The following is a 27,059-nucleotide window of genomic DNA, read 5'->3' on the forward strand; positions in this document are numbered from 1 at the left end:
AAGGGTCCATTCAGACGTCCGTAAGTGTTTTGTGGTCCTCAAAACACATATACCGTCCGTGTGCGTTCCGCATTTTGTGGACTGCTCATTTCCGGCCCTATGATAGAAATGCCTATTCTTGTCCGACAAGAATGGGTCATGCTCTATCTTTTTTGAGGGGCCGCGGAAAGGAACTACGGATGCTGTCCGCATCTTTTGAGGCCCCATTGAAATGAATGGGTCCACATGGAACGGATGCGGACCCAAAACTACGGATGTGTGAATGTACCCTAAACGCTGGTAATGAGGTGTTTACTACTGAGCTATAGACATTGATTACTTAGAATCTTTATCATTCATTATGGTTTTCCAATTTGTCCGTACAAAATGTTGGCTGTCCGTGATTTTGGAATAAGTTGTCCATAAAAAAGAAACAATTCTGCCTGGCAACTGTGTTGTTCTGGTCCATCTGGTACATTGCTTACCAACCTACCCAGCATTCTTTTGGTACCTGTAAAAGACTCTTTGACCCACCAATTCCTTTCAGAACCATCATTTGACCTGTCAAGTCTTCATTCAGCAGACATCTGGGGTATTATGGTTTTTAGCATTTCGTAATTTAGTGTATCACACAGTCAATAGCATTAAATCCTCAATATCCTATGCATGAAGTCAAACTGTCCATAAATATATATTTTTTTAATGTCATCCCTGTCATTAGTATAAGACTTTTGCTCCGAAAAAAACTTCTAAACTCAACATACAAATCCTACATATAACAGTCATACTACAATAAAGATAGAAGAATGAAGATACAGGAGTCTGTAGTTCATACAAGCCTCCACTAGGTGGGGCTCTTAGGTTCCGGGCTGCCTATATGGCTCATGTTCTCCTGGTACTCGCACTGCATCAGCAGAAGGAGGCAGCAGCACAAGGGTTAAGGTTAACCCTTTGCTGCAGACACGCTCCACCCGGAGCTATTTGCATCACAGGGAGGTTCTATGACTGCTGGGTGACACCTACAGAAACAATCTGCTGCTCCAGTACATCTTTTGCAAAGCACAAGGAGAACACGTCTGGATTCCTTGGATTATGGATTGCTCTTGCACAATGCTTTATTATAGCAAATGCATTAAACAGGAGGATGCATGAGGAGGTCCTATGGAAATATTAGTTATATAAGATTGCAATCGTTGTGTAAGGGAATCCCCCAAGAAGACAGTGTGCAAGGAACTGGCTGAAAAGTAGCAGGTGCCTCAGGACCACAGACCTTCCACACAACATGCTTTTGCAAACTTGAATCCTACCTTATTGAGATTCCATTTGGCAAAGCCAAAGGAGGTGACATTGCAGAGATGTCAGAGCCAGAGCTGGACTTCTCCAAAGTGGAAAGTTTCTTGGACAGCCATCCAGATCTTTTTGAGGATTATCTCATTAGGAAAGGGAAGCACTCCTCGGTGGAGAAGTGGCTGAAGAGGAACCAGATGTCTAAAATCTCTTCTAACTCTAGTACTGAGGATAAGAGTAAGGAGTGTTGGGGTAACAGAGGAGATGGGTTGCAGAGGAGAGCATCTCAGAAGGAGCTGAGAAAAAGTTTTGCACGTTCTAAGGCCATTAATGTCAATAGGACCTATGATGAGCATGTCAACTCCAGAGCCCAAGAACCCTTGACCAGCATGAGGAGAAGAGCCTTGCTCAGGAAGGCCAGCTCCTTACCCCCCACCACTGCTCATATCCTCAGTGCTCTGCTGGAGTCCAGGGTCAACATCCCCCAATATCCATCCACTGCCATTGACTATAAGTACTACCTGAAGGAGCACAATGAGAGGGAGTTCTTCCTGGAATTAGTGAAGGACATATCTAATGAGCTTAACCTCGCCAGTCTTTGCTACAAGATCTTGATCTTTGTGTGCATCATGGTGGACGCTGACAGAAGTTCGCTCTTCTTGGTTGAAGGTTCAGCCAGCAAAAAGAGTTTGGTGTCCAAATTCTTTGATGTGCATGCAGGTACCACTCTATTGCCTTCCTGCAGAACAGACAACTCCAACGAGGTGCAGGTGCCCTGGGGAAAAGGTATCATAGGCTATGTGGCAGAACATGGAGAAACAGTCAATATCCCAGATGCTTACCAGGTAGGTGACTGGTGGGGTGTGGGGTTGAGTGGACATCATTTTCTGGAGTGGCTGCCTAGGAATCTCATTAAATGAGCTGTTCCATCTCTGTTGTATTAATTGACTGTCAAACCCTCTGAGTCCTCACCCAAGACTCCGGTGACATTTGATGACTCCAGCTTCTGCTGAAGCCCTTGGGGATTATAGCTGTCAATCACTCAATAGCATTTCATGGAAAATCTGTAGTATACAGCACTGCTCTCAGGCATATTCCTTCTTTGACAACTCCTGACAACTTTGGATCCCAACTATTGTATTCATGTGACAGTTGACCCTTAGGTGTTGATCTTCATCTTTTGTCTGTCCTGCTGTTTATCTCCATGGATACTGAAATCATAGTGTCTGTATATGTCTGACATAGTCTTAGTGTATATGGACTGCCAGTTACCGGCACCTGATCGCCATAATGCACTGGGAAATCTCAGACTGGCTGACAAAATTCCACAGAAGTGATGACAAAAAATCCTCTCATTATTTGACAGAGATCTGGCCCTCACATTGCCATATTTCCACAATACCTGAAGATGTTCTTATTATTAGTTTGCATTATAATTGTGCTATTATTTAGTTATTATATCAGTTTTGTATTATGCATGTGAACATCAAAGCATTGTGCACATTTCCATTACTTGTATTACACAATGTTAAAAAGGACCCGCCACCTCTCCTGACATGTCTGTGTTAGTGACTACTTGCATCCCCCATGAAACATCAATTCTGGAGCATCTCTTCTTATAACTGCATGTTGTGCGGTCCCTCTATTACTCCCTCTAGAAATTCATGAATAAATTGCCTTCTGGGTGCCTACATATCCCCCTGTCAAAGGGCTGAGTCCTTGCACAATCCTGCCACTGCTTGGACAGCGTCAGACTGTGCAGCAACACTCCCCCCCCCCCCCCCCCCAACTGGTAGCGCTCAGTTGTCAATTCACAAATTTCTACTTGGAATAATAGAGAAATATAATAAGAAAAGATGCTCCAGAATTGTCATTTCACATAGAGTACAATTATTTACTAAAACGGACATGTCAGGAGATGTGAAAGGTCCTCTTCGAAGAGCACTTAAAGGGGTTGTCTGGTCTGAGACAATGGGGGTATATTACTAGGATCTGCCCCCATTGTCTGATAGGTGTAGGCACCTATCTCCTAAACGGAGCCCCGAAAGTGGTGGAGGGCGCAATGCTCGTGCGCAGCCGCCCTCCATTCATTTCTATGAGGCCACCGAAAATAGCCAAGCCAGCGGGCCCATAGAAGTGAATGGGAGCGGTGGCAGGTCATGTGCGGTTTGCTCCCATTCACTTCTATGGGGAGAGCACTTGGTCGTGGACGGACTGGAGTCCTACAGCCACTACTTTGTGGGGCTCCATTCCAGATATAGGTGCGGGTCCCAGCAGATCAGACACTGGGGGCATATCATAGCGATATGCCCCCATTGTCTCAGATGAGACAACCCCTTTAAATAGTCGGAATGGTCATCAGTAAATAAATCCCCATATCTGTTTTAGGAACGTTGAATGAAAACCAGGCTGCCATTATCATTGCCAGGTTGGTTGTAATTCAGCTTTCCTAGAGACCTGAAGGGCAATTTTTATAGCTGTGCAAACATACGGTACATCCCTGCTGCTATATTGCTGCATAACAAGGCAGATCTGCCAATCAAGAGCCTGGGAAAGCAGTAGAACCCCTGTAGAAGCTATACTGGCTGCCATACTGGTATCCCCCAGCCATCCCATAAACAGATAGAAATGATCTATTCATCGCAGTATAGAAATTTTTAGAAAGGAGGAAGATTTTTATATTGACTGGCGATTTTTACTCCTTACTCCTTTAAGTCAGATTTTATCACTTTGTGGATGCTGCTGTTGGCTAAGCACGCTGAGCTGATAAGATGTCTCATCACCAATTCACTGACCCGTTGTGCTGCCTCGCGACTTCCAGTACATAGTGTAGAGGTTGCAGTGTAGCCACAAAGTATTTGCACCGTCTGCAGGCGATTTATAGAAGCATGCAATGCAGGTGACGCTTCTGCTGCAAATGTCCCGGCAAGTACGGAAAAGTGCAATTAAATCACTGGTGAAAAATTTCTTACATTTTGCTTTTTTCCTTCAATTTTTGCAACATAGAATTTACAATATTAGGCACGGAATGGATGCCGCCCGTGTGCGTTACGTAATTTGCAGAAAGGAACGGTTTGCCCATTGTAGAAATGCCTATTCTTGCCTGCAAAATGGACAAGAATAGGACATGTTCTATTTTTTTTTTGCGGGGCCATGGAACCGAGTGCTGTCCGCATCTTTTGCGGCCCCATTGAAATTGAAGGGGTCCGCATCCGAGCCGCATATTTTGTGTTGTCTGCATGAGGCCTTGGGGAGCATTCGCGCGACCGTATGTCGGCAAATCTCGGATCCACAAAATACGGATGCATCCCGTACTTCTCGCTGGCCCCATTGTCGAAATGACCATTCTTGTCTGCAGAATGGACAAAAATAGGACATGTTCTATAATTTGCAGCCCAGTCGCATGGATGCGGACAGGACATGGATGACATCTGAGTGCTGTCTGCATTTTTGAGGCCCCATAGATAGGAACAGATCCACGTGCAATCCACAAAAAAAATGCAGGTTGGGCAGACCAAAAATAGCGTTGTGTGAATGCACCATTAGTCAAAGCTGCCGGCATGGATCCTGTAAGGCAGCACACGGTGTCCATACCATTTTGTAATATGAACCAGAAGGCGCTCAGGGGCGTCTCTGTATGAAACTAGTACGATATTTCACGCAATGAGACCTGTCACATAAAAAAGATCGAAGGGACATGAAGGTACGATATGGTCCTCTAACATGCTATATCCGCTGTTAAAGGAAATATTAATTAATCTTTGGGATTAATATTAATAATTAATATTAATCAATAAGCGTAATCATCTATTGCTGACTTCTACCTGTTACTCTACCTTTTCCTGAACTGCGTGCGCTGGATTGCGACGGCTACAAAAGATTATAAGCTGTATTTGAATAATAAAGTATTTATTAAACCAATAACACGTCTACAGTCATGTATGCATTTATATTAATGGTTATATAAAAATATATATATACGATGAAAAGAGGGCAGCACTTCGGTCTTGTAATGAAAATAAGGTGGAATTTATTACACCCAAAAGCTTTTGGGTGTAATAAATTCCACCTTATTTTCATCACAAGACCGGAGTGCTGCCCTCTTTTCATCGTTTCTAGTTTACTGTTCCTGGTCCAGGAATTATTGTGGGACTAGCACCTGGCATACCTATAGAGTGCTGCTGTTTGTTTTTCTTTTCCTTATATATATATATATATATATATATATATAGACGCACACGGTAATACACTAACAGCACTATAATAAACCTAATTACACTAACACTATACAATCCCAACTATAATTCCATCCCGAAATCTAGCTAGACATACACTCACACATACACATAACCGCAGCCCCCTCCCATCTGGCTATAAACTTTCCTTACGGGATAAAAGGGGTTAATTATAATAAATACAGGGGTTAACAGGGCAATACAGGGGTAGCCGTGGGATACTGGGGTATGGGGATATGGAGGGTTAAACATCAGGGGTAAATGCAGGGGCCCAGTATTGAAGGGGGTTAATGGGCGTTGGTGGAATATGGCAAGGTAGGGGTAAATGATAATACAGGGGTGATATTGCAGGGAGTAGGGATATATATATATTGTAGGGGTTAATGCAGGGATAATATTGCAAGGAGTAGGGATATACAATGAAGGGGTTAATGCAGGGGTGATATTGCAGGGAGCAGGGATATATATTGTAGGAGTTAATGCAGGGGTAATATTGCAGGGAGTAGGGATATATATTGTAGGAGTACAAGGCAGGGTGATGCAGGGGTTAATATATATATATATATATATATATATATATACATACACAGTGGATATAAAAAGTCGACACACCCCTATTAAATTGTCAGGTTTCTGTGCTGTAAAAAAAATGAGACAAAGATAAATCATTTCAGAACTTTTTCCATCTTTAATGTGACCTATAAACTGTACCACTCAATTGTAAAATAAACTGAAATCTTTTAGGTGGAGGGAAGAAAACAAAAAAATAAATAAAATAATGTGGTTGCATAAGTGTGCACACCCTCTTATAACTGGGGATGTAGCTGTGTTCAGAATTAAGCAATCACATTCAAAATCATGTTAAATAGGAGTCAGCATACACCTGCCATCATATAAAGTGCCTCTGATTAACCCCAAATAAAGTTCAGCTGCTTTAGTTGGTCTTTCCTGAAATTTTCTTAGTCGCATCCCACAGCAAAAGCCCTGGTCCACAGAGAGCTTCCAAAGCATCAGAGGGATCTCATTGTTAAAAGGTATCAGTCAGGAGAAGGGTACAAAAGAATTTCCAAGGCATTAGATATACCATGGAACACAGTGAAGACAGTCATCATCAAGTGGAGAAAATAAGGCACAACAGTGACATTACCAAGAACTGGACGTCCCTCCAAAATTGATGAAAAGACGAGAAGAAAACTGGTCTGGGAGGCGACCAAGAGGCCTACAGCAACATTAAAGGAGCTGCAGGAATATCTGGCAAGTACTGGCTGAGTGGTACATGTGACAACAATCTCCCGTATTCTTCATATATCTGGCTATGGGGGTAGAGGGGCAAGATGAAAGCCTTTTCTTACAAAGAGAAACATCCACGGCAGGCTACATTTTGCAAAAACACATCTGAAGGCTCCCAAAAGCATGTGGGAAAAGGTGTTATGGTCTGATGAAACCAAGGTTGAACTTTTTGGCCATAATTCCAAAAGATGTTTGGCGCAAAAACAACACTGCACATCTCCAAAAGAACACCATACCCACAGTGAAGCATGGTGGTGGCAGCATCATGCCAAGGGGCTGTTTTTCTTCAGCTGGAACTGGGGCCTTAGTTAAGCTAGAGGGAATTTTGAACAGTTCCAAATACCAGTCAATATTGGCACAAAACCTTCAGGCTTCTACTAGAAAGCTGAACATGAAGAGGAACTTCATCTTTCAGTATGACAATGACCCAAAGCATACATCCAAATCAACCAAGGAATGGCTTCACCAGAAGAAGATTAAAGTTTTGGAATGGCCCAGCCAGAGCCCAGACCTGAATCAGATTGAAAATCTGTGGGGAGATCTGAAGAGGGCTGTGCACAGGAGATGCCCTCGCAATCTGACAGATGTGGAGTGTTTTTGCAAAGAAGAGTGGGCAAGTCAAAATGTGCCATGCTGATAGACTCCTACCCAAAAAGACTGAGTGCTGTAATAAAATCAAAAGGTGCTTCAACAAAGTATTAGTTTAAGGGTGTGCACACTTAGGCAACCATATTATTATTATTTTTTTTTTTCTTCCCTCTACCTAAAAGATTTCAGTTTGTTTTCAATTGAGTTGTACAGTTTATAGGTCACATTAAAGGTGGAAAAAGTTCTGAAATGATTTATCTTTGTCTCATTTTTATACATCACAGAAACATGACATTTTACCAGGGGTATATATATTGGTGGCAGTGGGAAAGGGTTAATAATAATGGGAGCAATACAGGGGTACTGGGGTTAATGATACTCAGCCAATGTTCATAGTCTCTGTTTCTGAAGGGGCTGCCTGGCTCAACTCATGTCCACTCTTCCATGTGTGAAGTCCTTCCTCTGTTTGTGGTGATGAGCCCAAGAGAGTGCACCTTTGTCCTGGCTTGGGCTAATATAAGCCCATAGCAGCCCACCTCCCCCTCCTCAACCTAAGGTGCAGGGATATGACATCATCTTGTGCGTGTGACGGAATGCATGCACTCAGACTGTAACAGATAACTGCCAATTGGCCCCCTGATGCTCACTCAGAATCTGTACAGACAAAAGTAGAACAGAATTCCTGTCCAATGTGTAAATGAGAGCACCCCCCAGATACACCATGGCAACACACACACCCATGTCATAAACAATCCCTAAACAGAAGGTGGGGGGAGAGGATAATAACTAGGCTGGTATATATATATATATATATATATATATATATATATATATTGTGGGGTTTCGCTTTGGTAGACAGAATTAGCGGACGCAGTATAGAGGCAACAACAAGTTCTTTGGATCAAACAGTTCAGTGTTTTATTCACACTTTAGGCAAGTGACAAAACAAGCAGTCATAAACATGCAAAAAGTCACCTTGTGGTGTTGGTGGTAATTCAAACCATGCAGCAATTCTGCCTCAAAGAGTCCTTGAGCATAGCAGCACCAACCTGTTTTCATGCCAAACCGGTAGCAAGCCTTTATCCAGACACAAGGCTCCCAGATCCCAACACAGAGACCTGGCTTCTGAGCCCAGCTGCCTATTTAAAGACAGCCAGGTGCTGCCAAAACCTGGACCGGCACTTAAAATCCGGTCCGGTATTTGACCTCACCTGGCTGTAAATCAGTCCAGCAGCACATGCTGGGAGGAAAATACCTGTTTTCCCAGACCAAACCTCTCACTGTGTCACAATATATATAAATATATATATATATATATATATATATATATACCCAATATATGTACTTCTCTCTACAATTTCCCTGTTGTCGAGAGCACGACAATAAAGTTTGAGGGATGTGTTATGCTGGGAAATATTTGCCTACTCAACCCTGCTTGTGACTGTTGTCAGTTCAGGATGAAATGAAGTCTAATTCTTACACTTAGATATCTAGACATCACCCATCACGACTGACACCTCTGACCTGCCCTTCAACGTAACCAAACATCTCCATCTACAGAATATACCGTCTTCTTCTCTCTGGATCTTGCTCTGGAACTTTCTTGGCTCCAGAATGAAGCTCTTTTATTTCTGCTGTCAGTGCTGATCTTCAGGCATCAGCCACTCCCAATGTCGTCTTTTCAGACTCTGGGATGGCTTCACCCTATCAGTCTCTAGGTCGATCCACGTAGCACCTCTTCCTTTCTGAGATACTGTCAACCGTTGAATGGCCTCCTTTCAGCAAGGGCACGAATTTCATCCGACACTTCTCCTTTTATCTTAATTAAAGAATCTATCGTTGAGGGAGTTCTCCCATAGACAAATACGTAGGTCTTTACAAGGCAGGTCAGAATTTCTTGAGTAAGTAGTGATGTCGCAATACCTAAGTTGGCTGCGGGAAGGGACACCGTCTAACTGTAACCGGCATCCAATCCATCCCTTACCATCTTCACTACTGCTAGGGTTGAATTGGCAAATACCTTAGGAAAGTTGGGGGACCTACCCCTAGGGGATCTACTCTTTTCCCCATTCACACAAAATACAGGTACATCCTATCCACACGCATACAACAAATTAATCCCCTCAACGCTAATTAAATTTAGTGTGTGTACCCATAGAGACTCATGCAACAAGGCATATCTCTACACCTCCAAAGACACAGGTAGGTCACAGACCCACTTGTCAATGTGAAACGACTATAGGATGCAAATGTGTGTACACCCATATTGTAACTCACCGCGGTATGTTGGGTGAGTTTCCCTGAATATAGGCTTTCACACATTTGCACCTAGTGTGTCTATGTGTACACAACCGACAAACATACAAATAAAAAGTAACACTTTCGGGGTCACAGGACAACATCAGAGTCAAGTCCTTGACCACTGACTCCATCAGTATATGACTTTCTGACTGGCCTTGTTGTAGTAACTTGGCCAGTCCTTTTGTCCGTTTGTTGATGAAAGTTCAATAACAGTCCAAGTTATGACCACCCGGGTACTAAGGACGATCACTGTGTGGATGGGCAGGTTGAAGAGCAAAGTCCCTTTGAGATGGTATCCAAAGCAGCCAGGACACAGCGGAGTCTTTTTCCACGGTATCTCGGAGACTCGGCTTCTCTCTGATTCTCTTTTTCACTGCTCTCAGGTGTATCTGGTCGGATATCTACTGTCTTAGCTGGGTGTAGTTGTGGTTCTTCTCTTCTGCTCCATTGTATCTATACCTAGTATGAAAGACAGTACCATACGCTCCTGGGGGAGTTCTCCCCTCTCGGTGCAATTAATTGCATGCCATCACCAGCACCAATACCCTTGCCCCAAGTGTAGAGAAAGGTATTGGGGTGACCATCATCTAATAGGACCCCTTGTTAACCCAACACTGGTGTCTAAACACCCAACCATCAGAGGATCACATCCTCTGTTTCCACATTCATCTGTACCAACAAGTAAAGATGGGCATTCTAATAGTTTAGGATATCCGAGGGGAGCTGTGAATGAAGTACCATCTTGTTCTTGATGGCACTGTATCCTTCTCTTACTCATGTGTACTCAGGCTGATTCCCCCCTGTTAACCTGTCTTGTGGAGGCCAGTAGAATCCATGGCATAGGTCATGCCTTGACTCTTCAGGACTCCAAAACACAAAAATACAGGCCACATTCTGCTGTCAATCACTCTGCATCCAATCTCAATTAGAGCTTTGTTACCTGTCCGGACCAGAAAGTAAGTGCACAGTGCAACATCACACTGAACCTTGTGCCAATGTTGCCTGTCCGCAACCCACTATTGTCCACAGTATAACACAGTCCTACCGAAAACCTTTAACAAAACTGCGCTAACCTGTCCAGATCTGATGGATTGGCTGCACAACATAATATTACACTGCACCTTGTACCAATGTTCTCTGTCTGCAAACCAACACCTTCCTCAGTCCACAGTATAACACAGTTCTACCCAAAGGAGACACAAGAATAAATCAAAAACAGCTGCGCCTGGACTCACAGAGGGGAATACAAACTATAAAAATCAGCAGGCGAAACACATTCGTAAACAAGGACTACCGCCAGCAACATAAAAAACATACAAACAGATAACAAAAACACATGACATGGACATACACGGGGAACAAATGGTGTAACAAATAGTACAGGGGTGTCAAATATTTCCTAGCCTAGATTGGCCGTTCTGACCCCACAGCGCCTGGTGAGGCGTATGCTACTGAGAGGTAACCCCTTTATGGCCAAGCTGACTAGACCCCACTGCACGATTTGTTACTTGGATCCTATTACTGGAATGGCAATTCCTTGCAATGTGTCCTTTGTTCCCACACCTGAAGCACATGACTTGGCTTCCTGTCCTGCGTGTTTTGTGTTTTCCTGATTCGCAGGGTTTCGCTATATGACCTAAGCCAGCACATGCAAAACATCTGATGTTTGCCCTGCATGGCTTAGGTCTGTCTACACTGCAGTCGTGCTCCCTTCTCCTGAACTGTTCCATCCTCAGAGATGCACTTTCCACAATATTTCTTTTTCCCAAAGTCATGGAACATTTTTTTGTTATCTAGACAGGCTCAAATTTTGGGAGATTCGACCTATCACAGATAGATCTCCCCCCTTTTTGCCCTGGATAGGGAAACATTTTTGGAGATTCTGGCCCTGACTTTAAGAAAAAAGAAAGGGCCGGCACCATTTTGGAAAATTTGTTGATGACGTGTTGCATGCCAGTCATCAGCTGGGACCTAGCAGCAACCTCGTCATTTAATTTGGCTACCATCACGTCAGTGGAGGCAGCCTTTCCTTGAAGGCCTTGATCTCAGCATACGACTGAGTCAACTGAGCCTCAATTTCCTCCTTTTGCCTCTGCAGTTCTACTAACTGTGACTCTATTCTAGCCACCTGCGTGTCTCGGTTAACCGTAGCTTGTACATTCTCTGCCAGTTGTGCCCATAATGCCGAATCGTGGGTCCATACAAGGCATATCCATAATACAGCAATGTGCATGAGACCTTGTTGGCGCTCAGAGACAGGCTAATGTTTCTAATCTCAGTTTTATGTGTGTGAATCGTGAACCTTCTACATAGATTTCATATTGTGTGATGTGCTCAATAAAATCATCAATTATTGAAAAACTTTGCAGCAGTGAAAAAAAAAGACTATATTGTAAGAGAACATTCCTACTTCTTCACTTCGGATATATTCACACCTGGCTGTCCCATTAATCTGAACGGAGCTTGCAGAAATCTATGCGTAGAGGCTAATAGGACAGAATTGATGTGGGAGTATGTAACTACTATGTTACTACGTATTTGCCGACTCTTGCGGGAATGTCCAGGAGGCACACGGAAAAAGGAAGGGACCTCTCAGACTCCCAGAAGAGCTACTAGATCTCCTTGGCATGGCATGATTTCTTCTGGAAAGCAGCCCTCCATATACTGGAACTATATTTGATGCCAAGATTCAGAGACATTTAGACACAGCCCTGGCCCCCAAATTACCTTGAGGGGGAAAAGTGCTGCCCAAAAAGCGGTGGGGAGGGTGCCACTTAAAGAGTCACTGTACTTTCACACCGTTTCACTTAATTTAATTCAGAATGATGTAAGTAGCAAATTTCTTAATCACTTCATTTAAAAAATATGCCTGCGTCCACCTAAAAAAAGCTGTAAATTCATGACCACTAGGGGTTTCGCTTCCACCTAATTTGTAGTTCACCGCCTGTTGTCAGGCAAGATCCGTCCCTGATAACAGAGACTCAGAAGACGGCTGAGAGGAAGTGGGGGCGTGTCAGAGCTAGCTGGGCTCTTGAGCCTGATAAAAGAACTGCTTCTACACAGCTTTTGAAGATTATCTGAATTTCCTGTGTGTCTGTAAGTGTGATTTATCCCTCCTTATCTGTTCTGTGAGCTCCGGAGCTGAAAACAATAATAATATGGGAATAATATGGCTGAAAGAGACATTAGGAAAGCCCAAAAAAGACCCATTCCTTCACAGTTATGATTGTACAAAGAAGCACAGCCGTTATGCAAACTTTTTTTGAACACTCAGGTATGCTTTAAAGAACAGGAATCTATCAAAATCTCATCAATACAATACAATACATGTTTGTGGAAGTGTATCATTGCATGAACAAGGAGATTTCTGAGGACCTCAGAAGAAGAGTTGTTGATGCTCATTAAACTGGAAAAGTTTGCAAAACAATCTATAATCCACAGACGGATTGTTTATACAATTGAAGAAAATTCATCATTACCCTCCTCAGGAGTGTTCGAGCAACAAAGGTCACGCCAAGAGTAAGGCTACTTTCACACTAGCGTTTTGGCTTTCCGTTTGTGAGATCCGTTCAGGGATCTCAAAAGAGGTCCAAAACGAATCAGTTTTGCCCTATGGCATTCTGAATGGAAAAGGATCCGCTCAGAATGCATCAGTTTGCCTCTGTTCAGTCCCCATTCTGCTCTGGAGGTGGACACCAAAACGCTGCCTGCAGGGCTTTGCTGTCCACTTGACGAAGCGGAGCCAAACGCATCCCTCCTGGCACACAATGTAAGTCAATGGGGATGTCACAATAGAAAACGGATCCGTCCACCATTGACTTTTAATAGTGTTCAAGACGGATCCGTCATGGCTATAGAAGACATGATACAACTAGATCGGTTCATGACGGATGCATGCGGTTGTATTATTGTAACGGAAGCGTTTTTGCAGATCCATGACGGCCTGTTTTACTGGATTTGGGCCAGAACGGCTTGTCATCATTGATGGAACAATGAATTCTGAATTATACCAGGAAAGTCTAAACACAGCTGCATGCTGCCTGTTACAGCTGGCGAAAAAAAACTGGCACAACACCCAGCAGGCATCGCTCGCAGGCGCTATTCTAATGAATAGGACCCATGTAAGATAATCGTTAGGTATTGTACAGTTGCCTCTGTAAATGTATTGCCCTGTGTGCATATGTGTCACCCCCACACCCAATATCAGGTGGGAGAAGCACTTTAATACTCCACTGTGTGACAGATATATAAAACCCACATTTCCAAGTGCATAAATTCACTACACAACTATAGCGTCGCCATGTGTGATATTTGAGGCAAATGTGGTTAATTTTACTATTCCCAAATTGTTTTGCTCCTTATATCTTCCATTTGACATATTAAGGATTCCCTCTAGATTGAGCTACCAGGCGTTCTTGGCTTTTGTACAAATCCACCTACTACTTTTGGCAGAATGAGACGTTTTATTTCATATTGTACAGCTCCCCCGTACATGAATAAACAGGATGATTTTTAGCAAAGTAAAAGCAATGTCACCCAAAACAGTTCTTGCCCTATGACTCCATCTGAACCCAGATGCAATGTTGGCGATAAGAGTTACAGTGGTTTATAACGCTTAATAATAACCAGTTGTCAAAATGATTGTTCATCACAATAAGATTTTCAATATATTTTTCATTAATCGGACTCGGGTGAGAATGCCTTACCAGTGGTATAGCCAAGTGTCCTCACACATCAGTATTGTAAATGGCACATGGTAGGAGGGGGGCGCTGTTACAGGTTTTGTATTGGCCAAAGTCTCATAGTTATTGAGACTGTTACTAGTGAAGATATTGCTTGGGCAGTTCACCGGCTACTGTCAGCACTGTAATATATCTGTATTACAATATTTTTCATTTTATAGGATGCACTTTTCCCCCTAAAAGTGTGTGGGGGAAAATGTCAGTGCATCTTATAAAGTGAATACGAGTGAGTGCTTACATCATGGAAGTGTTCTGTCATGGTTCACCTTGCTGGCGCTGTCCTGGCATGGCAGCAGCATCCGGTTGCCAGGAGAACCTAATCTATGATGCAGCCTTCTTAAGCATCAGAGCCTAGGGTCAATCAAGGAGCACGTTGGGGCTGCAGAGCCGGCGCCTGTGTGTGCAGGTGCTGATGAATTTCTTGTCTTGTCCCCAGGCTACCACTGCTGTTTCCTTGTGATATTGCTGAAGACTCCCCTGGCTTATGAATTTCTGGACTGGTTTTGTGACTACATTTTGGCATCTGGTGATTTGGTATTGTATTGACCTCCTGGTTCTTGACTTTTTGGCATGTTGGTTTTCTAGTTTGCTTCTGGCATTTTTGGTACTTCCTCGTCCATATAGTTTTTGACTCTTTTTCCATACTTCTACTCTCTGCCTGTTTGTCTGTTTGTTGTTTCCTGTAGCATAGGGACTGCTGTCCAGTTGTGAGGTCACTGCCTAGGGTGACCATGCAAGTAGGTAGCGATAAGTGGCTATGGAAAGTTTAAGGTTGCACTATCCCTGGTTGTGTGTGATGGGTGTCGCCTTATCCTAACACACTCACTAGTATGTTGGAGGCACGGGGAGCAGTGAGAGAAGTTCTGCTAGCCCTGGCTGTAATCACCGCTCCCTGGTCTTCTCCGGGCCCGTGCTGTACTGTCCTGACTGCATACAGCGCCAGGGCGTAGTACACACACTGTCACCTGACTGTGTGGCCCCGGAGAAGACCAGGGAGCGGTAAGTTCAGAAAGAGTGGCTGGATGTGCAGGGTGAGATCTGATATGGGGGTCTGATATGGGGGTCTGATCCTAGGTCTGATATGGGGGTCTGATATTGGGGTCTGCTCTGAGGTCTGATATGGGGATCTAATCTGAGGATCTTATATGGGGGTCTGATTTGAGGATCTGATATGGGGATCTGATCTGAGGTCTGATACGGAGGTCTGATCTGAGGTCTGATATTGGGGTCTGGTGAAATTTTTTTTTTTTTTTTTATGATTTCCCCCCTCTAAAGCCTAAATGCGTCTTATATTCCAGTGCTTCTTTTTAAACAAAAAATATGGTATATTATGATTTGTGTTATAGCAAACTGTAGTCTGGATAGCAGAAATTATAATTTTTTACATATACTTTTTTTCTGTGGTAAAGAGCCAGCAAATATCACTCAATGACAGTCATATGCTCAACGTGCTGTAGGTCAATGTCCTTCTCTCCTTATAGAAGTCATTGAAGCCCAAAGGCGATAATAGATCCAAAATACTCTGCACATGTTCCACTTGTATGATGTCTGTATTACAGATTATTTTTACTAGAAAAAAAGCATTAGAAGGATATATGTGTGCCCCTTTCAGGTCTCTTCCGAAACAGCACCACTATTGACCAGGTGCCATGTCAGACGTTTCCACACAGCCACATGCAAATGAATTGTGCCGTAATACAAAATTCTTGCTTTAAACTTTATACCCCTTAAAGAAGCCTTATTTAAATTTTCTTACTTCCTCTTCCCAAGGAAGAGGAAGTAAGGAGATTACAATCCTGTATTTCTAGATCTAGTTGATACTTTATTTCAGGTCATTGTGAAATTGCATAATTTATTCATAATTACATTTTTTATTTCTGATCTTTTGCATTCAGAAAAGTCTGTAGTCAGATGCTCGGAAACGCTCATGAACTTTGGTTAAAACAAACTAATCCGGGATTATTGTCATTGAGCTGGGAACAGAAAATTTCTGTGGGTCATGGATTAGTTAAAGGTGAAATAGTAAAAGCTTCTTAATTTCTCTAGAATTGTCTCATTCAATGTTTTTCAAGCAGTCGCAGAAGAGAATCCTGTAAATTTTTGAGGATTTCTTTTATCTCTACCTTGTTTGCAGAATTTAGAAAAAGGAGGTAGAATTCCAGCTGATTATTTCTGTTAGCCACAGATTTGTTATGTGTTTGCCTTAGCACATCCCTCAACATTGTAAATGCAGCACCAAAAGGAAAAGCTGTGGAATTATAGAAATATTTAAGGCTACTTTCACACTAGCGTTCGGAGCGGATCCGTCTGATGTTTCATCAGACGGATCCGCTCCTATAATGCAAACGCTTGCATCCGTTCAGAACGGATCCGTTTGCATAACAGTTTATTTCAGATCGTATTTTTCACTTCGGAAAACTCAGATCCGACAGTATATTCTAAACACAGAAGCGTTCCCATGGTGATGGGGACGCTTCAAGTTAGAATATACTGAGAACTGTGTACATGACTGCCCCCTGCTGCCTGGCAGGTGCTTCCAGGCAGCAGGGGGCAGACCCCCCCCCCCTCCTGTATTTAACTTATTGGTGGCCAGTGCGGCCCCCCCCTCCCTCCCCAGTATTAATTGTAAGCAGTGCGGCCCCCCTCCCTCTATATTCATCGGTGGCCAGTGCGGATATTAAATATGAGCAGTGCGGTCTCCCCCTCCCTCCCTCCCTCCCTCCCCAGTATTAAATATGAGCAGTGCGGTCTCCCCCTCCCTCCCTCCCCAGTATTAAATATGAGCAGTGCGGCCTCCCCCTCCCTCTATTCATTGGTGGCCAGTGCGGATTCAAAGTATTGTGATCAGTGCGGCCTCTCCTCTCGACCCCCCCTTCCCCCCCCCCCCCCCCCATCATTGGTGGCAGCGGAGAGTACCGATCGGAGACCCAGTTTAAATCGCTGGGGCTCCGATCGGTTACCATGGCAGCCAAGACGCTATTGCAGTCTTGGCTGCCATGGTTACTTAGCAACAAATAGCAGCATTATACTTACCTGAAGAGCTGCGATCTATGTGACCGGCCGGGAGCTCCTCCTACTGGTAAAGTGACAGGTCTGTGCGGCGCATTGCCTATAGACCTGTCACTTACCAGTAGGAGGAGCTCCCGGCCGGTCACATAGATCGCAGCTCTTCAGGTAAGTATAATGCTGCTATTTGTTGCTAAGTAACCATGGCAGCCAAGACTGCAATAGCGTCTTGGCTGCCATGGTAACCGATCGGAGCCCCAGCGATTTAAACTGGGACTCCGATCGGTACTCTACGCTGCCACCAATGATGGGGGGGGGGGGGGGCGAGGGGAGAGGCCGCACTGATCACAATACTTTGAATCCGCACTGGCCACCAATGAATAGAGGGAGGGGGAGACCGCACTGCTCATATTTAATACTGGGGAGGGAGGGAGGGGGAGACCACACTGCTCATATTTAATACTGGGGAGGGAGGGAGGGGGAGACCGCACTGCTCATATTTAATACTAGGGAGGGAGGGGGAGACCGCACTGCTCATATTTAATATCCGCACTGGCCACCGATGAATATAGAGGGAGGGGGGCCGCACTGCTTACAATTAATACTGGGGAGGGAGGGGGGGCCCCACTGGCCACCAATAAGTTAAATACAGGAGGGGGGGGGGGGTCTGCCCCCTGCTGCCTGGCAGCACCTGCCAGGCAGCAGGGGGCAGTCATGTACACAGTTCTCATTATATTCTAACTTGAAGCGTCCCCATCACCATGGGAACGCCTCTGTGTTAGAATATACTGTCGGATTTGAGTTTCACGATGTAACTCAAATCCGATGGTATATTCTAACATAGAGGCGTTCCCATGGTGATGGGGACGCTTCAAGTTAAAATATACCATCGGATTGGAGAAAACTCCGATCTGATGGTATAATCCTGACTTTACATTGAAAGTCAATGGGGGACGGATCCGTTTGAAATTGCACCATATTGTGTCAATGTCAAACGGATCCGTCCCCATTGACTTGCATTGTAAGTCTGGACGGATCCGTTTGGCTCCGCACGGCCAGGCGGACACGAAAACGCTGCAAGCTGCGTTCGGGTGTCCGCCTGCTGAGCGGAGCGGAGGCCAAACGGTGCCAAACTGATGCATTCTGAGCGGATCCGCATCCACTCAGAATGCATTGGGGCAGTACGGATCCGTTCGGGGCCGCTTGTGAGAGCCTTCAAACGGAACTCACAAGCGGAGCCCCGAACGCTAGTGTGAAAGTAGCCTAAAACATCCCCATTTTTTCAGTATCGAGTATAAGCATCATGTGCAGAAATCCACTTACGCGCCTTGGCATGCTATTAATGAGGTTATTAAATGGGTTCTCCAGGAATTAAAAAAATGAAAATACTTAAATATTATTTTATAATAAATATATTCACAAATATTATTTTATAATAAATATATTCACAAATACCTTTCATTAGTTATAATGTCTTTTTTTTGTCTATGGAGCAATCATTAGGAGAAATAAAATGGCCGCTGTCCTATCAGTACACACAAAACCTGTCCTAATCACACAGGAGGACAAGTTTCTTCACCACAATGAGCCTAAGAGCTGCCTCATCCTCCACTCTGCTCTGCTTGTCAGGAATCATTATACTGAATAAAGGTGAATCTCTGTGGGAATGGAGTAGATGATGAGACATGTGAGAAGGGTGAGGGGTGGCTAATGAGCAGCAGCACTTGTTTACAGTCTCCATTACCACATCCTTTCCTGTCCGTCCTCTCTGTACTTCATGTCTCCTCATGAACTAAATTCCCCAGAGATTCAGCTAAAGTTCTTATCATCTGTATTCAGGATCATAATCCCTGACAAGCAGAGCAGAGAGGAGGATGAGGCAGCTCTTTACCTCAGTGTTGTAAAGTAACTTGTCCTCATGTGTGATCAGAACAGGTTTTGTGTGAACTAATGGGACAGCGGCCATTTTGTTTCCCCTGATGATTGCTCCCCAGACAAAATGAGCCATTATAAATAATGAAAGGTATTTGAGAATATATTTCTAATAAAGAAATATTTAAGTATTTTTATTTTCTTAATTTCCAGCAAATCATCAAGATCAGTTGCTGGCAGTTCCCTTTGCAATTGCGGACCAATGGTGAAATGAAGACTAGAGTGGTCCGGCTCCGGTACATTCTATCACCCCACATCATAATCCCAGTAGTAGGACTGTTGTGATGTTCCCTTGTGAAGGCCTCTTCATGGCGTTGCCCACTTGACCAATCTCCGGCTATGATTGCATCCAAGACAAAAGCAGGACTCCTTGCCAAAGAAGATAGACCTTCACTCCAGCCTTCATTGCCATTTTGCTGTGCCCCATGATAGCGTTTGAGAGCAGTGGCATGTGGTCAATGGAATATTTGTAGCTATACATCTGGCCCATAGCCCAGTGTTGTGCAAACACCTTCCAATGGTTTGTGCAGACACTGCTTACTTCCCTAGGCTTGGGAAGTGAGGTCCAATTTCACTTGCAGTACAGAATGGATAATTCTTATAATCAGATAGTCCCTCAATTCAAGGATTCTGTCCCTCTCAGTTTGTGACAAATGGCAATAACTGGAACATCGATGAACAAGAGGCATTGCACAATCATCCCGCACGACTTGATCCAATTTTTGTGGTTTGATGTGGATAAAAACTTTGCTTGCAATCTTGCTTATATGTCCCTCCCACATGCCACAGATTGGAGCTAGGTGCTTGAAAATGTAATCATTAGCAGATCTTCATGATACTTGCTACTTCCTCCATTTGCATAACCTTACAGTTTGTCCTTTTTGGTGCTGTAATTTTAGTGTTAAGAAGTATATTATGATAATGTGCAGCAGTGTGTATTCTCTTTGCTTTATTACCCCCTTTAATGCTATTGCATGTCGAAGACCTTAAAATGCTGTAATTGCATTGATCTTTGGAAAATTAGCCATTAAAGGGGTTTTCTGGCCCATTTATATTGATGGACAATCCTCAGGGTAGGCCATCAGTATCTGGTGGGGGTCCATTATCGCTGATTAGCTGCTCCACAGTAGCTCTGGTGCCGGAAGTCAGTGCCAAAACTACAGCTCCATCTATTATGTGTATAGGACTGAAATGGTAACTGCAGCGCTGCCCCCACTAAAGTGAATTGGAGCGGTACTGCAGTTAACAGCTCCGTCCACTGCACAATAGAAGGAGCTGTGTAGTGGCTTCTGGTGTGTGAGGTGTCGGATCCCCATTGATCATATATTGATGGCATATCAAGAGATAAAAGGATAGTAATAAATGGATCGTAAAGCCCCTTTAATCCATCAATGACATCTTCTGTACATTGTGGGGATTCGCTCTGGTAGACGGGGTATGCGGACGCAGTACAGAGGCAAATTACCAGTTCTTAAATCAAACTTCCGTGTTTATTCACACATAAAGCAAAAACAAAACGTCACTTTGCAGTCTTGGTGTTAGTTCACACACAATGGAGAGTCCACATAGCAAAAATCACCTTGTTGGCAGTTCTGCCTCCAGCAGTCCATGGCAGGCTTTTAGGGGGCCCGTTTCCCTTACAGACAGGTCTCAGCCCTCCAGCACGGCACAAGCCTCAGAATCCAGCACACACACCTCCTGAGCTCCACTGTCAGACTGAGGTAATCCTCCTCACCTGGCAGTGCTGGCTGGTTTTTAGACCTGGCAAAACCCAGCCTGGAACATGGGGAGTGGTCACCCACCCAGCACTTTGACTACTCCCAGTAAGAGCCACCCCGGATCAGCTATACAGCCATACTAAGTATTAAGGTGTCAAACAGCAACTGCTGCTGACACATGAAAACCGGTTCTTACTCCACTTAGGCCAGAAACCTCGGTGACACATACCTATTATCCACAATGATTCCTTGTACCTTCTTACAACATGTATGGCAGATGTTGTCTCTTTAAAGATGGAACCCGCTCTGCCAATTTAACCCCTCAGATGCCATGGTCAAATGTGACCACGGCATCTGAGCACTGAAAACCTGCGGGAAACGTTCATTCCCTGTGGCAGGGCTCCAAAGAAAAATAGGGGGTAATTTACTATTATGAAATATGGCTAAATTCAGCGTATTTCAGGAGCAGATGGTGGCGCAAGGGTTACTTGTGCCACTATTTGCGAATTTGCCAGCGCTCACGCTAGGTCCAAAATTGTGGGCGTGGGCAGGAAAGGGGACGGGCTGGCAGGCCCGTCTCATTTACCATTTTCTACGCCTGTTTTAGGCATAGAAAATGGTCTAAATGTGAGACAGCAAGGAAGCTGTGTGTCACGGACGTTCCTGTGCCGGGTACCAGGAGATCAGAGAGACTGACAACTCGTGGGTTAAATTGACAAGTTCACTGTGAATCTTGTTTTGTCTGTGTTTTGGTGAATGCCACACCTCTTGCTTCAGTTGTTACTTGTTGGTAATTTACTTTTCCTATAAGTAGCCACTTCTCACTCTTGGAGGTGCGGTTTATAGATTTTCTTCCTGCCTTCTAACTAGCTGGTCGGTTGTACTCTGTGGTGCTTCTGGAGTTGCCAGTTTTCTACTTTCAGATAAGTCTTGTCTTTTCTTATTGTTTTGTGTTTGTTATATTCCCTGTTGTTTGTATATGGGCCTGAGACAGAGACTTCCATTCGTCCATTTGGAGAGGAATGGGTTGTCTCTGGTCCTAACCTTATTCCAGGGCCTTATAGGGATATAAGGGCCTAGGTATACAGCATATGAATATTCCTACCTTCAAGGTCTATTCATATGGATAGGTAGTTAGGGCCTGGATAAGAGTTGTTTAGGAGGAGACCTGTTCCTGTTCCAGTTACTGTTTTCCTTCCTTCCTGTGTTCAGTGTGGAGTTTTCCCCCACACTGATCGTGACATTATAAACCGCCAAATAACCGTCATTTTGTTGTCTGTATCAGCTCAGCCATGGTTGTTATCGCTGCACTGACCGGACAGCTACAGGGGCTGTCTCTGGAGATGGATGACCTCCGCACTCCCATCTCACAGATGCAGAGACCACTGTTGGCTGATCCTAGTAGTGGTTACCTGACCTGTCCTAAACCTAAAGTTGCTCTCCCGAATAGATTATCGGGGGCGGGGGGGAGTGATAATTTTATTCAGTTCAGGGAAGCATGCAAATGGTACTTTAAGCTGCGTCCACACTCATCTGGGGACGAGAGCCAGAGAGTGGGTGTGATTATTTCATTGCTTACAGGGGACGCCCAGTCTTGGGCTTTTTCTCTTCCGACCGGATCACAGTCTCTCCGATCAGTGGATGCATTTTTCTGAGCTTTAGGTCTCATCTATGATGACCCGGATTAAACCTCCCTGGCCGAGACTGATTTACGTGGCCTGCGTCAGGGAAAGCGTTCGGTGTAGATCTATTGTTCCAAATTTAGGAGGTGGGTACGGATACTGAGTGGAACGATATAGCTCTCCGTATCCAGTTTTGTCAGGGATTATTTGAGAGGCTGAAGGACGCTTTGGCCTTTCATTAGAATCCTGAGTCTTTGGAAGCCGCTATGTCTTTGGCTGTACGTATTGATAGACGCCTGAGAGAGAGATCTAAGGGCCCACTCTCTCAGGACGTTCTATTACATATCGTACCGTATTCCTTTGACTCTTTGGGTGAAGAGACTCCTGAGCTTATACCTGGGGATGAACCCATGCAATTAGGGGGAACGACTCCAGGATCTGCTTGCAAAAGTAGGAGTCGCAAGCATGGAGTATGTTTTTTCTGCGGCCAAAGGGGACATTTTGTCAATATATGTCCAAGCATTCAGCGGCAAAAAGAGAAACAAAAAGGGGTGTCTAAATCCCATCTGACTATTGGAGGTGTGAGTGGGGAGTCAGAGAATGTGCATTTGTCCTTTGCTGGTAGTACCCGATTTCTCATTACTGCCGAGGTGGCGCTAGAGTCAAAAACTGTGGCAATTAAAGTATTTATCGACATCGGGGCCAGGGTGAACCTGATTGATGCTCAGTTTGTCCGCATGCACGGGTTATCACCAAGTACATAAAAAAAAGACATTCCTGTATTTGCTATTGATTCTGCCCCTCTTACTCAGAGGTGCTTGTCGCAAGTTTTGCATGATATCAGATTAAGAGTGGGTGACTTTCATCAGGAAGTTATCTCATGTTTTGTCTTAGAAGGTCTCCCTGCACCTATGGTTCTGGGATTACCGTGGTTTGCCATGCATAATCCAACTATCGATTGGCAAGCAGATTCTGGATTGGGGGGACTATTGCATTGCTAATTGTCTCAATACATCCTTTTCTGTGGTTACTACTTAGGGCACTTTCACACTAGCGTTTCTCTTTTCCGGCTCCGAGTTCCGTCCTAGGGGCTCAAATCCGGAAAAGAACTGATCAGTTTTATCCTAATGCATTCTGAATGGAGAGTAATCCGTTCAGGATGCTTTAGGATGTCTTCAGTTCAGTCTTTTTGACTGATCAGGCTTTTCAGAAAAACATAGCATGTTGTATTTTTACCTCCGGCCAAAAATCCTGAACACTTTGACTGAACGCCGGATCCGGTCTTTTTCCCATTGACTTGCATTAACGCCGGATCCGGCGCTGTGTGTTCAGTCAAACCGGATCCGGCTTTTGCATGTTAAACCCGAAAAATGTGAAAAAAAAGTTAAAGTCCATAAATGGCGGATCCGTTTTTTCCAATGCATTTTTTCATTGTGAGCAAAATCCTGATCAGGATTCAAATGTAATCCGTTTTCACATGTTTTTCCGGATCCGGCGGGCAGTTCCGGTGTCGGAATTGAACGCCGGATTAAAACAACGGTAGTGTGAAAGTAGCCTAAGGCTGTACCTTCTTTTATATTTGAGTTTCCCGATGTGTTTTCTGAGAGTGGATGTCAGAATTTACCTTCCCATCGGAATTATGATTGCTCTGTCAATCTTATTCCCGGGGCTAAATTGCCTAAATCTAGGTTGTATAATCTTTCTGAATCTGAAAGGCAGGCCATGAGAGACTATATTACCGAGAGTTTGAAGAAAGGGCACATAAGACCTTCCAAGTCTCCAGTGGCTGCAGGGTTCTTTTTTGTAAAAAAAAAAAAATGGAGGTCTTCGGCCCTGTTTGGATTTTCATGAACTCAATCAGATTACTATCCGTGATCCTTACCATCTTCCATTGATTCCCGATTTGTTTAACCAGATTATTGGTGCCAAGGTGTTCTCCAAGTTGGATTTAAGGGGGGCATATAATCTGGTTAGGATTAAGGAAGGGGATGAATGGAAGACGGCTTTTAATACTCCTGAGGGGTACTTTGAGAACCTGGTCATGCCTTTTGGATTGCCCCGGCAGTCTTCCAACATTTTGTGAATGACATCTTTCATCACCTGGTGGGGAGGTTTGTGATCATGTATTTGGATGACATTCTTATTTATTCTCCTGACACGGAAACACATCAGAATCATGTGAGACAGGAGTTACAGATTCTAAGGGGTAATAAATTGTTTGCAAAATTAAAGAAATGTGTTTTTGTGGTACATGAGGTGCAGTTCTTGGGCTACCTGCTGTCATCTTTGGGTTTTCGAATGGATCCTGAGAAAGTCCGTGCTGTATTGGACTGGGATCGACCCGAAAATCTTAAGGCTCTTATGCGTTTTTTAGGATTCACCAACTATTACCGAAAATGTATTAAGAATTTTTCGACAATAGTAAAACCCTTAACGGACATGACTAAGAAAGGGACAGATGTCTCTGTATGGTCTGATTCGGCGTTGCAAGCCTTTTCTGCAATTAAGGAATGCTTCTCTTCTGCTCCCATATTGATGCAGCCAGATGTGTCACAACTGTTTATTGTGGAAGTGGACGCATCTGAGGTGGGGGTGGGAGCAGTTTTGTCACAGGGCCCATCACCTGGTAAATGGCGACCATGTGCATTTTTTCTCAAAAAAACTATCCCCCGCTGAGAAAAATTATGATGTGGGTAACAGAGAGTTGCTGGTCATTAAATTGGCTTTTGAGGAATGGCGTCATTGGTTGGAAGGGGCCATTCATCCGATCACGGTATTCACTGATCACAAAAATCTGGCTTATCTGGAGTCGGCGAAACGACTGAACCCAAGACAAGCCAGATGGGCCCTGTTTTTCACCAGATTCAATTTCACTGTCACCTATGGTCCTGGGATTAAGAATGTCAAGACGGACGCCTTGTCACGTAGTTTCCTTGGAGGTGGTGATTTTTAAAACCCAAGTCCCATACTGCCTAAAGGGATGGTGATATCCGCCCTTCACCCTGACCTTGAGGTGAAGGTGTTAGAGGCTCAGGGAGACGTACTGGACTCGTGTCCCTCTGGGAAACTTTTTGTGCCACCAGAATTGCGTCAAGGTGTTGGAGGAACATCATTGTACGGTTCTTACAGGACAGCCTGGAAGTAGGTCCACTGCCAACCTCATCTCTCGTAGATTCTGGTGGCCGGGGTGGAGTAAGTGTGTAAAGGACTATGTGTCAGCCTGTACTACTTGTGCACATGCCAAGGTGACACATACTCGAACTTCTGGATCTTTACTTCCATTACCCATTCCGTCCAGATCATGGTCTCATGTATCCATGGACTTTATCACTGATCTACCTAATTCTTCAGGAAAGACAGTTATTCTGGTGGTAGTTGATCTTTTTAGTAAAATGGTTCATTTTATTGCATTACCAGGCCTACCTAATGCTAAAACCCTTGCACAGGTATTTGTTGACAACATTGTGAAACTTCATGGCATTCCCTAAGAAGTGGTTTCAGATCATGGGACTCAGTTTGTTTCCAGATTCTGTCCTTTTCTTCGGCTTTTCATCCTCAGTCGAATGGACAGATGGAGCGCACTAATCAGAGTCTGGAGACTTACTTGAGATGTTTTGTATCTGAGAACCAGGAGGAGTGGTCTTCCTTTTTTCCTTTGGCAGAGTTTGAACTACAAATTGGCGTGGGTATGAAAAGCAGGAAGTGCTCAACCCCATATGCAGTGGCGCACTTGTGGTTTGCTGCTAATGGCAATCCCCAACAAAAATGCATACAATGGAGGATGCCCGCTGCGGACCACAGGTACCACAATAGACATCCTACACAGGATAGCAAATGTGTGGATGTGATAAACAATAAAACAAAATAACAATAACTGTTACAAAGACAGGTGCACTCTGTGGTCTTACTAAACTCTCATACTGATGTAAAATTGAGAGATTAGCCCGAGCACCACGCCAAGGTTTCTCAAGTAGCTCGGGACCTAACGCTAAACCTACCTGTGCCATATGGGCATTACTAGGAGCCAGTGGGCAAATTACAGGAGCGCAAGGTCCGACTCACAGCAAACTCCCAGTTACCTCCAGCATGCAGCCATGCTTACAATGGGAGGAGGGAGAGAGCTCTGAACCCCACCCAAGACTGGCAGAGATAGCCCAGGCCTCACATGTGCACCAGAATGTTGCCTGTAGATGGAAATAAAGGCACATTCAGACTAGGAGTTTTTATACCTCCAAACAATTCTATATATAAACTGCAAATTGGCATGGTAATGAAAAGCAGAGTTTGCCATAAACAATCGTAGTCAGGAGTCCACTGGTGAGTCAACGTTTTTTGGGGCCTATGGATTTCACCCACAGT

The 27,059-nt window shown here is 44.2% G+C and overlaps 1 protein-coding gene across 1 annotated transcript in view; it reads left to right on the plus strand.

Moving 5' to 3' along the window:
- The first annotated feature begins 1,039 nt into the window (after nucleotides 1–1,039).
- The window catches only part of PDE11A (phosphodiesterase 11A), a 677,788-nt gene continuing 651,768 nt past the window's right edge, over nucleotides 1,040–27,059 (plus strand). The window contains exon 1 of the mRNA XM_040440759.1: nucleotides 1,040–2,111. Within this exon, the coding sequence (XP_040296693.1) occupies nucleotides 1,335–2,111 (777 nt within the window). The 5' untranslated portion in view covers nucleotides 1,040–1,334. The remainder of the gene's footprint in view (nucleotides 2,112–27,059) is intronic.

This window comes from Bufo bufo, chromosome 7, assembly GCF_905171765.1.
Source record: "Bufo bufo chromosome 7, aBufBuf1.1, whole genome shotgun sequence".
NCBI classification, from domain to species: Eukaryota; Metazoa; Chordata; class Amphibia; order Anura; family Bufonidae; genus Bufo; species Bufo bufo.